Here is a 15,603-nt window from a genome sequence, read left to right on the forward strand (position 1 = left end):
GACAGTGACATGATATATATAAATTGGACTGGTAAGAAAACACTAAGAGCATCTTATTATCYGAACTGCCCAGATAAAAATACAGGAAAATCAGGATAAATGGTGTTTTTAAGTTCAGTCTTCAAGTTCTCAACTRGAGATGGGAATACATAATAATCCCATAAGCACAGAGGGAAAGATAAATTCATGGGTGGGATATCCTTCTCTTTAATCTTTAGCAAACATAGAAGATCATGGAACACACCCATCTGTTTTGAAGGCTGTGGTATGAAAAACCAGCCAGTATTTCATTGCTGCCTCTCTCTTTTTCACAGGACCCCCTGACAAACGAACTGGGCCATGTCCAGATATCGTTTCTAATTCTCTGGGCCTAAACTGCGCTGGGGGTCATTCCCCCATTCTCCATCTATCATTTTCGTTAAATCACAGGAGGGTTGTTTTGAATTTACCACCATCTCTTGATTCAGTTTACTTAAAATGAATATATTTTATTACTCAACCTTTTAAATTTGAGTTAGATTAGCTGAGGGATCATGATGAATTGCTAGTTTGTATCAGGTCTGCTGCTGTCCAAAGCGGGGACTTTTTCTTTGTGCCAGACATTTTAAAGTGGTTTTAGTCAAGAGTCTTGCCACTTACAKGTACTTTGCCAAAGAATTCAGAGGTTTTCCCCTGTGGGTGAAAATGCATGTGCAACCATCATATGAGACCACCCATGTCTTTGTCCCATCACTTGATACCACATTAATTTTCAGTGTGCAAAAACTATGCTTTCTTTCTATTATCAGGTTCAGAGGACATACCGTAATTTTCTTTCATAAAATACACAGATATCTGTTTCAAATTAGAAATTATTTTGGATACATCAAGACAGAGCCTATGCATTTTATACACTACTTTTCACTTGGTAATTCAATCTGACACATATAGTCAGGCTAAGTCATACAACCATCTGTGGTAACATTTAGAGTTTCCCAAACTACAGCACATACACCAGTCATTCCACCTGAAGAGCTAAAAAAAAAAAAAAAAAAGCCATCTATTTTCCATTTAAAGTAGTAATAACAAAATAATCCCTTTCCAGACATGGGTAGCTATCCAGCCACAACTTACTGCTATATGAATCAAGGCCAAGGAGTAAAGGATTAGAGTAATGAGCTATCATTTAGCTCAGTGAGGAACTGAATATTACCCTTTCTTTCTGTAAAATATATGGCAAAAGGCAGAAGAAAAATCATTGCTGAAATGAGAGTGAATGCATGGGTCTGATATTTCTGTGTGAGTTGTATCTGTGCCTTGTGAAGCCCAGTGCAGTACGTGTTTGAATTGATGGCACAATACACATACAATAAATAGGATGGTCTGGAAAGTGCAGGAATGCATGTTCTGGGAGAGAGACTTCACAGTGTTTCTGTCTGACAAGCCCAGGAGAAGTGGGGTGCTGGCATGCAGACAGTTTGGAAGGGCACCCCTATAACAAGGGCTGCATGAAAGTGTCAGCAAACAGCCAGAAATCTTGGGACAGCAAGTGAGAAAAAAAGTTCATGTTCCATGGGGAAAATATTATTTGGTGAAATAATAGAAAAATCACATCATAGGAAAGGCACATCACAGACTACTTATGCATGTAGGTTGCACAATTCTGTACTGCTGCTGGCACTACTCACAGAGATGGTGGCCACAACCAGTGACAGTGGCAGTAATTAAGAAAACGACACAAGGAGCCCTGACATTGGGTAAAAGTGTCCACACAAAATGTAACATAAGCAATATGCTGCAGTCAGGATGTAACACCCTTGTAATAAACTTTTCAAGTAACAGMAAGAGAACAACATCTCACAGGGAAGATCAAAGTCAGCTGCTGATGTGTCTGCTGTGTTAGCTGCTGTGACAATTGCATCTGGGTATGACGCCTGAGCAAGCAGCTTTGCAAAGGCTACTGACAATTACTTCAAGTTTTTGTTCAAACTTTATAGACGCTTTCAGTGTTACAATATGACATAGAATCCTTCTTTTACACATGGGTACAAGTAATAAGAAYGTATTGATTTGCTTTTTCCTTCATCCTCAAACACAGTTTGTAAACTAAATAAGAGTTCAAGACTTGACCTATCATCAAGACCTCAATAGTTTAAACAGAAATTTAATTTTCACTGTATATACTTCAGGGCTAACAATATGAGAATTACTGTGATGCACACATTTGCTAAGAAAAATCATATTGACAACTACAGATAGGGTGAGAGAGGAGGTCACTGAAAACATTAATGGAATTGAATCACTGCCACTGGTCTTTAATAAGACCTGTACCATCAYTGGATTTGTGCAAATTAACTACTAAATTTCTTATACATCTTCCACAATTTTTTTTCTTTGCTTTTAAGAAAAAATGTCACACTTTTCTTACAACTCAGCAATATGCACTGAAGAACTGGAGGGAGACAGAAAAGTGATGAAAAGATAACAGCTCCTTTCCTGCACTCCTATGAACAATTTACAGATAATGTTTTATTTTCACACTTACCTGTGCATTTCTTGATATTGCTGTTTCTTTTTCCATGTGATCCTAACTTGCATCCAAAATTCTCCTCCCAAAATTCTGCAAACCAGACATTTCTTCGATTGTTAGCAAGTGTTCTGCTCCGAAAATATCTATCAAATCCTACATTCAAGAGAAGTGAAAGAAGCATTAAAATATGACACAATATAGGAACAGTAATTTAAAGATAATATCGGRTTTTTTATAAATATAAAAACATGAAAAAGCTCTAGGCACAAACTATTTTATGAGCATAGTAGCATCTAAGGGTTACATTTGATTTCAACACCACCTAAAATCATGAGGTACCTCTTTGTTGAACTAGAGGGCTTCCAGGACATCTGCAACTCTGCTTCTATTTATATATTTAATGACACCAGCTGAAAAACTAATGCTTCCTATTTAAACCTGATCACCAGCCTTACTCCTGCAATCCAGCAGTCATAATGAAATCATGATTAACACATCCCATCTGGATTAGCTCCTTACAAGTATTTCCCTGTGGCTAAATCCTCCATGTAACATCAAGAGTGCTCATTTTTTCTAACCAATTACCAGTTTAGCACACTTACCAAGACACTAAGTGATGTTACTATMTCCAGCACCCTCACAGGAATAACGTGCTGCAAACCAACTTCCTCTTCATCCACCAAGTCAGAATCCTTGTTAATATAATGGTTTCTTAAACTAAGTTTAGGAGAGGAAAGCAGGGCATGGATTGAACTCCTCCCCCAAGAATATTCTGACTCATTATCATCCATCCAATTCTTTCTTTMTTTGTCCCAAAGAACCACCAGGCTACGAATAAGAAGCTCTCAACCCCAAATGTCATCATTATTAGTTATAAGATTGCCTAACTGCAGATTCAGCATCTCCTCAACACATATATTAAATTATTGCTGGATCCAGCCAACTTGGGTAACTTGGTTTTCCTGAATTCCCGTAATCAAGGACTACATGATTTTTAATTATTTTTTAAAGAGACCTACAGTATTTGAACTTTGACAGAAAATGTAAGGTTTGTGCCCCATATGCCCTTACCATCTATGGAGGTTCTTTTGGGCAGAATGGTTACTGCTCCTTCTGCTATCTCCTCCTGCTGCTGGACTGGTGAAATTTTTGACCCCCAGCTGTCTGAGCCAATCCAGAGGAAATGTCCAGACTGATTAGCTTTTTTGGCTGCTTCCAGTATTCTCCTGCAAACAAACAAATGATTAATTGAACCAATTGCATTTACAAAGAACTTGAGAAACCCCAGCATTTATTTTGGTAATGCATAAGTAAGCTTACACTAACTAATTAATATAWAGTTTTCACAGTCTAAAGCATATTCAACAACTGCTATAATTAACTCAAGATAGAGTAATATCCATATTTTTCTAACATTCTAATTGGTTTCTTCCTTTTCAGTCACGAAATAACAATCCAGTGTTAYTGGCACTGCACTCTTAGGAGTTAGGAGCAATCTAGAACTGTGCAGAATAAAGGACCAGCACACTCTATAGTTCTGACTCAAATACTTTTCATCAGATTTCCAGGAATTTTTACATAGGATTGAATCTGAAACTTCTTTGTTAGTCTACTTTCCACTAGCCAACCAAGGATCTTTGTGAAGAGGAAACATTTTCAAAACACAAAATTAGGAAACAGCACCTAATATCATCTTCGTTCGCAAACATGATCACTGCTCGAGCATTTGGAGTTTCCAGCAAGCGCTTAATGATCTTTTCAAATTCTCCAGGTCTTGGTTCTCGTGGGATTTTGAGTGACTGAGCAATGCAAACACCTCCTAGGAAAAATTAAAAGGATAAAAAAGAATTTTAACACAGAAAATATCTGCACTTCAGATAGCCCAGTTAACCAGGCAGGCAGAGAAAGCAAGGTGCTAACCTGAGACACACCAGCACAGCCAAAAGTAACATTATCTATGTGTTTTGGAATATGCTCTGTACAAACTTACACACTTAATGTTGCATTAAAGAGTGTAACACAATTACCCATTACTTTATATTTCAAAAACATTTTTAAACATCCTTAGGCCTATTGTCAAGCACCATATTCTGGCTCAGCTGGACTGAGCTCCCAGACTACCTAATCAATGGCATCTCAGATCTCAGCCTTCCACAGCTTTGCATTAAACCACAGATCCACAGTTTTAAGTTACTTTATATTTATAAAGTGGCTCTTTGGTATCAGGTACTGTCACACACCTCTGCTTTGTCAGCAGAGAGTATGTAGCAGAGAATTTGCAATGCTCTCTCATGAACAAATACATACAGATCACGTTTAATTGTTATTATGACATTCTTAATTGTGTTGTCTTAATTATTTAAGGAGTTGTCATTGAATATTCAAAATTACTAATCAGCAAATGAACACAAACTCAGAGATTATATTTATATTTCTTCCTGACTGAGGGTGCTAATTTAATTGTATTTTACCTGTCAAGTAAAAAGAATCAATTTCTTCAGAAACTCAGTGGTTTCTAATAATTTTCATACACGAAATCTCTACTCCCCTGTTACAACACTGTAAACTGTGTTTTCCCTCAGCATGMAAGGGAAAAATTCCCTGAGCCTATGTCATGAATCACTCAGTCCATACCAGCTTCCTATACCATAGATGGTCTTTCTGACTGTTTGCTGATTTGCTTATTTTAATTATCTTTTCTCCAAGAACTATTGCCTGATTCTCATGACTACATCTAACTCCCACCACTGTTCTTGCATGCTRTTATTCCAAAAACGAGAGACTCTTCTGGGAAATCTAATAATTAATAAACCCAGAAAATTAAGAAAATGAGGAAATATTTAGCTCTGACAAAAAGTGACACATTACTAGACAAATGCAAGCAAATTGTACATTTTGCATCCCTATGTCTAAATACTTCTACTCTGAAGATGGTTTTCAGTGTGAATAAGAATGTGTTTTAAAAGAGATGTTCTATTTTTAATAAGCTTTTTAAAAAGATATTCTATTTTTAATGAATACTGATATTAATTTTTTGATGTATAAGATCATTTGCAGCACATACATTTCTGTGCATTAAATATAATTAGCTGAAGTCACAGTTAGATGCTAAAGTCACTGTTAGAGGGCTGTGCTGTGCATGGGGAGCTTTCCAACTTTCTCACCCATCTTGTCCCTCCCATTAAAATGCCAGAATTCTGTTTTTCCAAAGTACTTCACAAATTAGTTTGATGCACCCTTCAGTGATAGGATTTGAACAAAAACAGGGGTCCAGCCAGGGGAAGCTTGGCATGTAGACAGATCTACATGAAGACATTACCAAAGTCCCTTGTGTAAACTTTCTTAAGTTTAATGTATGTAATCTTTAAGCAAAACAAACAAAACAAAGGTATTTCTAAAGATTTTTTATTTTACTCAAAAATGAGTAGGAATGATTCAAAGCTACCCCCAATCTGTAGAGGTTAAGAGGATTTGGACAATGCACTTYATGATCTGCTTGAAATTTTTGGTCAGCCTGGATTTGGGCAGGCAATTGGACTGCATGATCATCATGAGTCCCTGAAATATTCTATTAATCTAATTCATTATCAGATTTTGTGMTGCCTCTGCAGAATCTCATTGACTTCAGTAGCTCCCTGCTCAGGCAGATCCTAAGTTTGAATCAAGTTTAGGCATGGCATAAATGAAGCATGGAATTATCAACTGTTATAAAAATAACAACTTTCAAATGGCATCACCCAGTTTTAGTCACAGGTAAACATATCACCTTTCAAGTTATGTATCAATTACTTGGGATATTACATTATTATTTTATTCGATTGAGAAATTCATTCTACAGCGCAGGCTTGTCCTGAATTCTTTTCTGCTTTACATGAAAGAAATAATATTTGAAAGTCAGAATACCTGCCATTTCTAACAAAAATTGCTTGCATATAGGTCTTTACCATCTATAAATAGTGCAACAATCKAACATAAATAATTTACTCTTATCTGTATAAAATGTAATGTAGAACCTTTTTATGGCAGTAAATTTCCTCACATTTTTATGAATATCCTGGCTCTCCATGATGGACAACTAATTTGCCAATAACAACAAATAAGCCTTCATAGTAGAYGATCTTCATATTTATTAGGTATTTTTGAAAATTCAGTAACAAAAATATGAACACTTCACTGTGAAAATCTTTAACCAATTGTATAAGGTGATATTAGGCTATAGTGATAGACACTTRAAAGTCCTTTACTTTCTTTCTCAAATACTAGGGCTGAAATGTAAGAGAAATATTTAGCAGCTATCCTGTAAAGTTAGCAATTCACTGTCAAAAAAAGAAAAACTTGCAAAAATGCCAGGGTCTCAACTGTACCCAGAGTCATTCAGCACAAAAAGTAAARCAGATCCTAAAAATGATATAAAGGAATCATTTGTTACCTCATATATTTTCTAAGTGCATTTTTCAACTAGTTCTACTCATGCAATGACCCTTAAGGAAAAAAAAAATCATTCCATCCACATAAAACTCAAATGCAAATATCACAAAATGCATGTGTATAATAAACTACACACATCCATCTACAATCTGTGTGGAACGGATATCAAGCAATGAAGAACTGCAGTATCTAAAAAGGCTATTTTCAGTGAAAATAGTGTAGAAGAAACACCATTCCATCATTGCAGCAGCAAGTTCAGTCATGATTGTACTGTGTATCTTGGCATCTCTGCATTGAAGAATGTGTTAAGTACTACTAGGAACAAAATAAAATGCACTTCAGCCTTGTTGCTACATTTATAATTAATTGTGTAGGCTACCTCCAACACACAAAACACTTTGTATACATCCTTACCTATATATTGCATATACAACTGTTGCTCAGGCAAATAACAGGATATCAATTTTCAGCTAATGATGAATTGCTAGATCCACAAAGGTATTCACAACATTACAGCGTCTAACCTCTTGGCACTCGGCTGCCTTTGAAATCGACAGCCTGGGCTAAGTGCCCAGACACAGAGAGATAAGTGCCTAGCAAAAGGATTCCTGTGAGCCAGCAAACTAAATAAGGAATAATTATTCCTCCAAAATAGGTTGCAGAGGTACTAAAAGGACAAGTTTAAGGCCAGTAGCTAGGATTAATCTTACAAAGCGTGAACAAAAGAGAGAATTCCCCAAATCAAGAATAAATAGGGTTAGAGGACAGATGTCTCATACGTGATGCCAATGCATTTACCATTTGCTCCAGAGGTGCCAAAGGGCAGATGGTTCAGACATCTAAGGTCTCCAGAGAATTTATGGCACCAAATTATAAGAAAATACACTGTTTCACTCCATCAGCATTTCTGGCTGATTTGGCATGATGACTGCTTGTCTCTGTTGCTGGTTTTCTAAAATCCTTCACTGTCTGGAGATATTCTTTAAAAAAACACATTGGTCTAAATTTCCCTTGGCTAAAATGATGATAAATGTAACATTTGTATAAGGAAATGAGAACTAACTTTCTTCTTACTGAAAAGAAAATTGTATGTTTAAGCCCCATCAAATAAAAGAAACTATGGTGAGGCTTCAGAGAGCACTGCACTAAAAGCTATTATTGAGACCAAGAAGGGAGTCAGCCAGACAGACTCATTTCAGGTAGGTACTACAGACACCAGTAATTGCACCCACAGCCATTGTATCCATTCTCTAATTCATATGTGACATAGGAGATGAAATTAAGAGCATCTGTCACCCATTTCAAAGACATTAAGAGGGCACTGAAGGAAAGTAATTCTTYACCTACTCTGGAGGAAAATAAGTCTTACCACCAAACTCTGCTGAGGCTCTTTCACCTGTTTTCTGATCTGTAAAGCCATGGTTGTCCTCGGTCAGCCCAGAGCTTGATTAGGGGAATAAAACAGTTAATATGAACTAGGTTGAGTCAGTGATGACAAGGATCCATTTGTCTTCTGTCCAGCAGCTATGAGGTGTGATACTCAGCACCTGGGGCCAGGAGATGATAAAGAGAAGGAGAGCAGAGATGGGAGCTGGAAATCAGGCTCACGGCAGGAGCTGACTTCCTCCTGATAGAGGGATCAGTCCAGCCACTCTGCACCATGGTTACAGCTGGAAATTCATGTGCTTTTAAAAACAGAGACATAASTAGACCTGGTTTACAATGACATGCTTTTATCTCTGTAGAGATAAAAATCACATCTTAAAAAAATTGTTCCAGGCTAGGCTTGGTTTGCTTACAGGTGCTCACCAAACAAACAAACAAACCAAAACAACAACAACAACAACAACAAGGAATATTTTGAAGATATTGTCAGTACAGTGGATAAATAAACTTTTGTTTGGTGCTCTTACAACAATGAGATGAATGGAAAAAAAAATTGATATGTAGTACCTGCATAATTTTGGTAGGTAAATATAAGCATATTTCTAACAATAAATGTTTGTTTTTGCTCATGTGGGTTTGGAAGTCACAAGACGGCATGCTCATAGGAAACCATTAAATACTCAACTATACGAAGTTGTGTGTCAGAAGGGATGTCGAAAGCGTATTTGGAAAACAGTAAACTGACTTGGTAGAAAACTTTTACTAACAAACTAAGTTCCTGAAAAAAACACAGAATGATGAAGCTCATTGCAAACACAAGCGCTGGATTGTCATGAGAGCTTCATCACAAATCACATTGTTCTGAAAGAGCTCAAGACAAATAGCCAGGCCATATCTGGGATCCAGTCCTACCTGGCAGGAATTTCTCAGCTGCCTTCAACTACACACATCCTTTTTTTATGATGAACTGTATGTCATTAGGCCAACAAAATTTTAATGTAGGTCTGTGGAAAGTTTCCAAAAGACATCACAGAAATATKTGACAACAGATTAGTTCTTATTCCAAGGAGGTGAACAGAGACTCAGAAAGGGCCTCAGCAAGAGAAAGATGCACACTTGTGACAATGTCACACGATGCAGAACAGGAGGAAAGACAATGACACTTCTCGTCCTCTTCCAGTCCTTCTACTGGTTATACTGAAAGTCTAGAAAGGCTCGACTTTCCAGTTATACTGAGAGGCTGTTCCAATTGCCAGGAACCTAGACCAGTAGGAGGATTATTGAAGATACTAAAAACTACAAGATGCTACAAACTCAAGTTMGTTTGACAAGAATAAGAATAGTTTTGTGACTTAGTGAATCCACCAAGGGATTCCTTYTAAGAAGAGAGTTCATTATTTCTCAAACATGGATGGCAGGAAATCATAATGGTAAAGAAAAATAATGTAAATGACTGTTCTGCATGTGACTTTTACTGATTTTCATAATCAGTCATTTTTCAGCCATTGTTATTTAAACTATAACCAACCTACTGCCATCTTCTTGTGTGTCCCTAGATTCCCTTAAGAATAATTTTCTACAGTATGARTCAAGAGGGAGTGACACCTAGGGAGATGTAATTACAGGTTGAAGAAAAAAATTTCTCAAGCAATAATTGCTCAAAATTAAATGTCTCCTTAATGCCAAAGTGCTGTTGCTGGGAGGTCTGAATGCAGACATGCATTCAGACCAGACCTACCTTTACTTGACTACACCAAGAAATGATACATGCACTAATTCTGCTGTACGGACTGCAGCTTAATGAGTCAGGACCTGAGCACTCAGCATGCTCTGTGCTTCCCCCAAATCCAGTGCCATGGCATCTTCCCTGCTATTCATGTCCAAATCTGGTTAAAAAAAATCCCATTCCAGTGCACTTCTTTTGTTGCAGTCACAAACCAACTGCGTTATGAAGATAAACTAAACTCATGGCTTTTTTATTTCCCCTGAAATGAAAATTTCCCTACCCAGTATCTCAGCAAAAAATTCACTGACTTACTTCTCCAAAAGCAGTTAATTCTTCAGCCAACAGTGGTAGTACTTTTTGATGTGAGGTAATAGAAAGAAAATATTTTTTTTTTTTTAAAAAGTAATATAAACAATAATTGACTCTAAATTGACAAAAAAGTGGCACTTAGTATCCAATACACTTAAATATAATGGAGGATGAGAGATTTTGTTATAGGCTTTGAACARACAAAAATGTTTCCATTCCAAACCCATACATTGGTGTCTCATTTCCTTTAGTTAAATAAAACTTATTTCCTCAAAATCCCTTAATATTTATGACAAAGATTTTTTTTTATTGCACAAGCAGGTTGGTGATGTGTTTTCACTAACATATCAGGTACAATTATGAGCTTTTCTACTCAAAATTAACAGCCGTTAGGAGATCAGAATCTCTCTTGTTTATTAGTGTTTTAGAAAGGCTTTTAGCAAAGGGTTTATTGTTGGGGATTACATCTATTAATCTTTTTGGGAAAAAAAAAATTAGAATGCATTAAGCAAGAACATGAATGAACACAGAACATGCTGATAAATACAACTCACCCATTGCTTTTGAACCTGTTTTTCACATTTCTACATCTATTCACAGGCATACAGCCATGCATATTTCACAAGCACATCTGCTCACACAGATCCTTACATTGTGGTTGAAGCAGATGCTAATTCTAAAATAGAAAAGGAAGAGAGAATAAACCAGCTCTGTTGTCACATGAGGAAACTGGACACTGGCTTCAATCATCAGAGTCAGTTTCTAAGGTGATATGAAGCATGAGAGATCTGCTATTTTATACCTCCGTTCTGAAGAGTAAAATATTCTCTTTTTTTTCCCTCCAGAAGAAACATTCCAAATGTACTGTAACAGATTCTGTTAACACCAGCATCTGATGGAAAATAACTGCAAAGAACACTCCCACTATTTCCAAACCTACAGAATTTTTTATTTTCTCAGATTTGAGAAAAAAAACCCAATTTACAAACAGCATATTTTTTATTCTTTGATTTTTAGCTCTATTTGTGTAAATGAAAGCCAACTTTCACAGTCTTGCAAGTGAGAGGCTAAAAGAAAAATTCATCTGAAGTGGAGATATTTATGAATGGGTAAAATTCACCCAACCACCCAAAAACAAAGGCTGAAAAGGATGAACTCTGGAAGGTGGCGAGAGAGGATGTTTCCTCTCCCCAGTGACTCCTTGTATAAGTAACTCATAAAAAATATGGGATGCCCAGTCAAACTTCAAAACATTCTGTGGCCAAAGCAATGCAAGTGAAATTGGCCTCCCCTTACATTTACTGGCCACCTGTTGCAATGCTTTCACAGCTATGTCTTTTTATCGTCACAGTGGTTAGAACTATTTTCCTCTGGGGAAGCATTGTTCTTSCTGCTTGCAGATTTAGAACATCAGTTCTGACATAAAAAAGTAATAGCATGAACTCAAAGCCTGACCTGTTGTTAACTAAAGGATTTTCCTCCAAAAGTAAACTTGCTTGAATATGGCCCTAATTCTTTCCTACATTTTTCTACATTTCTCCACATAAACGGGCCTGACTTGTTGCAAAAATCTGGATTTGATATTCTGGGGAGTTGACATGTTAATAGCCCATTTAAAGAAATTCTAGAGAAGAGTCAGGTATAAAAACCATCAGTTCTCCTCCAAGTATRGGCCCCAAGTCACAATTCATAATGGTTCATAGAAGATCATGAAGATGACACAGGAGTTTACAGCATTCCTTATAAAGATTTAGGCAGCAAAAGAAAGTCCACCACAAGAGGGACTGAATTTTGTTAAAACATTTGTTTCTAAATAATAAATATAAGCTTTCTTCTTTTAGGATACTTTGCTTCCTGAAGGCCTCTTTATCTGTTTTTATCCCATTCCCCACCTTGTTTATTTTAAATATTTTACCAGTGGTATCAAAGACTCTTTTTAGTTAGGTTGTCCTGGGTTGCTTGATTTTCATAGTAGGCTCCCTTCTCCCTTGCATGCTTCTCCATGCTAYGATGGTGTTCAGAGATTGCATTCAGTCACCTCCTTTGCACTGAAATGCTGTACACAGGCAGAGGAACCTGACTTTTAATCATGCCTTCTAAGAAAAATAGCAGTTGTGATTAATGTTTTTATCSTGCAATTTCTTGGTCTGCTTTGTGAAGACATTCTTCTTTGTGGTCATAAAATAATCACAGTTTTCCTGTATTAAAAAAAATCCTTTCTGCTTTTGGCTATCTTCAAGAAGATATGTAGTAAAATCAATTATTTTCATTTTTCTTCATGTATTTCTGTAACTCTAAAGTTCTGTATCAGGAAATTATTCTTAAAATTAGGTATGTGCTATTTAGATTAGGTTATCTCTATTCATCCAATATTTATTTTCTCATAATTTGAACTATCAAAATGGTTTGCATATGAAGAATTACTTAACTTTAATGAAGATAAGTCTCACTAGTGATGTTTGAGSTTGAGTGTGACATTCAAAAAAAAGCCTCAAATAGGAAATTTTTAAAAAATAGCCTCAAAAAATAACTCAGCTAATTTTTTTCTGAAACTGGGAAAAGATGATTAAGTGGTTTTCTTAATATGAAATTATAAGCACAAAATTGCAATGAAAATCCAGAAGGGATCACTTCTGACAGGGAAKCTTGCAGGTAAATCTAACATCAAGGAAAGAAAATATGAACTAGATTCACAGTCTCCTACAACAAAATGGAGATGTACAGGGATACARTGGCGTTTCCTGCATAAATTCCCTACACTGAAGGTAAACTCATGCTAACATTATTCACCTGCCCACTTTGCAAGCTGGCGCTCAAGAAGCCTTGTCTGCTTTCATGGACATTTCCATCAGGAGCCATGATGGCTTCAGCCATGCAGGAACCAGCTGAAGTTTCCTTCTAAGTCATGATTGTCTTACAGAGATGACATCATATATGAGAAGCTGTGTTCATCAATTAGACTAAAGGAGGAAAGATTTTGAGGCCTATGGGACAATTGTCATCATCTACCTTGGCCATTTCCACTTAAGGGTCGATCAGAATATTTTTCTAAGTCCTAACTTRGCTTTCATTAAAAAAATTAATATTTGCACTTGTTTGACAGTATTTTAAAGGGTTAAATGACATAGTGGTTSGATTTCTTATCTTAGCAATATTAAAATGTTAAGACAAAAAGGGATTTTTAAAATTTCAAATGAATAATTCTGAGGGTTTGTTGCTTGGAGTTTTTTTGGTTTTTTTAACTCAGTACAAAATGGCATGTCAGCACTACTGAGACAAAGCAATTAAATACTTAAGAAGTAAATGTTTTTATTTTCTCTGTGTATTTCCAAAATTYCACTAAAAAAATTTCAATTTTTCAATTTTTTTTTGGTATTAGAGTTTTCAATGTAATGRAAATATTTCTGATTTGAAATACAATTTCATGTGTAGTGAGTCAGAGAATACTACCCTATAATGTCTGGACTAAATGGTTTCCATGTGAGCTGAAGTGCACATAGCTAAGAAAATAAACATTCTAAGGCATGTAAAGTGTCCCATGCCACTGCAGAATTTTCTTAAATGATTTATAATTGTCTTTACTGAAAAAAGTCCCTCTTAATTATTTTAATTTTTAATGTTTCGAACTTCGAACTTAGTTGTTTACAAACAACTCAGTCTGGTTACACCTTTTTCATCAAAAAGAGACAACCACCTCCCTCATTCTTCCAAATACAACTGGTACGCTATTAAGTTTTGTGATCAAGTGATATTAAAAATTAGGAAGGCTGGCTTTATGTCAGCCTTTTATGTTTATTAGGTATCTAGGCTGCAAGTTACACACATTTTCAACATTCATATCTCTCTATATATCTATTTTGATGCTAGCASCTAACTCTATTTATCTGACTTCAAAGTACTTTGAGAGCTGGACATGGGTAAAACACCATTAGGATCTAAAAATATTACGGAACTTTGTCTGCTGACTTCTCACCATTGTGGGTAATAAAAAATTAAGAGAATAAAGCTAAGTCTTATATATTGCTTCAAGTCTTTATGTTTCTTTACACCAGTTGAAAATACTGTGACATTAAGAATCAGCAATACTTCTTTTGTAACACAGCAGTAAAACGAAGGAGTTAGTGACTCTGCAGCCACCCATGTTAATAAACTTCCAGAAGCCTACTTTAATTTTAAAATGTAACTGAATTCAAGTCAGATCATGTCGTTTTAAGAAAGCTTGCAGCACTTCAGAAGTCAAGAGCCTTCTGTCTCTATGTTAGTCTCTTGAAAAGAAGTTCAGGAGTGAGCAGATCAGCTAATTGATCATTTCTTGAAGCATGTTGGGATAAAGGATTACCTGAATTCATAAAGGTCCAGAGGAAAAAAAAGCACTCGGTCAAAAATTACTAACCACAAGACATGCTCACACAGCTGCAATAGGCCTGAGAATTCACAGCTGAAGGAAGCAGCTGGAAAATGTTCAGAAGAGAGAATGCAAACTGAACACATTTGCAGTGTCAGTCTGCTTTAAGGCATGTAACAACAATGTAGAAACATTRGGAAGAGAGTAAAAGCTCTGAAATGTTTTTAATCCTGATACAATAAAGGTTGAAAAGGTACCRTTCTTGGACAGAAGATCCATCAGTGCAGGTGCTCGGCGAGCAGCTGCAGTGAGAGCTGCAGGTTGAACTCCACCAGGCAGGAGCCTGCGGCAAGAGGCAGTGAACTGGTGCCAAGTTTGCACAGCAAAGGGCAAGGGGACCCGTGTCACTGCCAGGTAATGGGCACTCAAAGTACAAAAGGTAAGGAAACCTTGTCTGGCTGTGGACATCCACTGGCTCCCTGGAGCTGCCCCCAGCGAAGGGGTTTGGACCCAGCTCAGGGGGTCTGAGAGTGACTGCCAGAGAGCYTCCTGGATGGCCAGACAGGAGCTTCCTTAACATTTAAAATAAAATGCAGAAATACAGCAGTGTTTACTTCTATTGAGTATCTAATTACTCACATCTGGTGTTTGTTTGAGGACACAAATATCAAATTAATCTTCTGAATTAATCCTACCTTGTAAATGATACAGCAGACATATATTAAGGATTCTAGATAGGAAGTCTGATGAGTTATCTGATTCAGATCACACTATTTCTCTAACTTACCTTATTGGGAAAGGACAAGCAAAGAGAATCAAATGTTATGTAGTCTGTCAATAGTTGTACTAGTATTTAACCTTACTATCCTTTCTTCATATGCCAGAAACATGGCTTCATTT

General features: G+C 36.5%; 1 protein-coding gene across 1 annotated transcript in view; it reads right to left on the reverse strand.

The window, feature by feature from the left end:
• LOC130580614 (metabotropic glutamate receptor 8-like) overlaps window positions 1-13,217 on the reverse strand; it is a 177,955-nt gene extending 164,738 nt beyond the window's left edge. The window contains exons 1-6 of the mRNA XM_057378229.1: window positions 13,149-13,217; window positions 8,971-9,101; window positions 8,307-8,380; window positions 4,193-4,328; window positions 3,581-3,735; window positions 2,525-2,662 (exon numbers count right to left, since the gene is read on the reverse strand). Coding sequence (XP_057234212.1) covers window positions 2,525-2,662; window positions 3,581-3,735; window positions 4,193-4,328; window positions 8,307-8,380; window positions 8,971-9,101; window positions 13,149-13,217 — 703 coding nt within the window. The remainder of the gene's footprint in view (window positions 1-2,524; window positions 2,663-3,580; window positions 3,736-4,192; window positions 4,329-8,306; window positions 8,381-8,970; window positions 9,102-13,148) is intronic.
• Between the last annotated feature and the right edge of the window lie 2,386 nt (window positions 13,218-15,603).

Source organism: Malurus melanocephalus, unplaced genomic scaffold (assembly GCF_030028575.1).
Source record: "Malurus melanocephalus ecotype Western Australia unplaced genomic scaffold, MMel_1.1 scaffold_11, whole genome shotgun sequence".
Classification (NCBI taxonomy): domain Eukaryota; kingdom Metazoa; phylum Chordata; class Aves; order Passeriformes; family Maluridae; genus Malurus; species Malurus melanocephalus.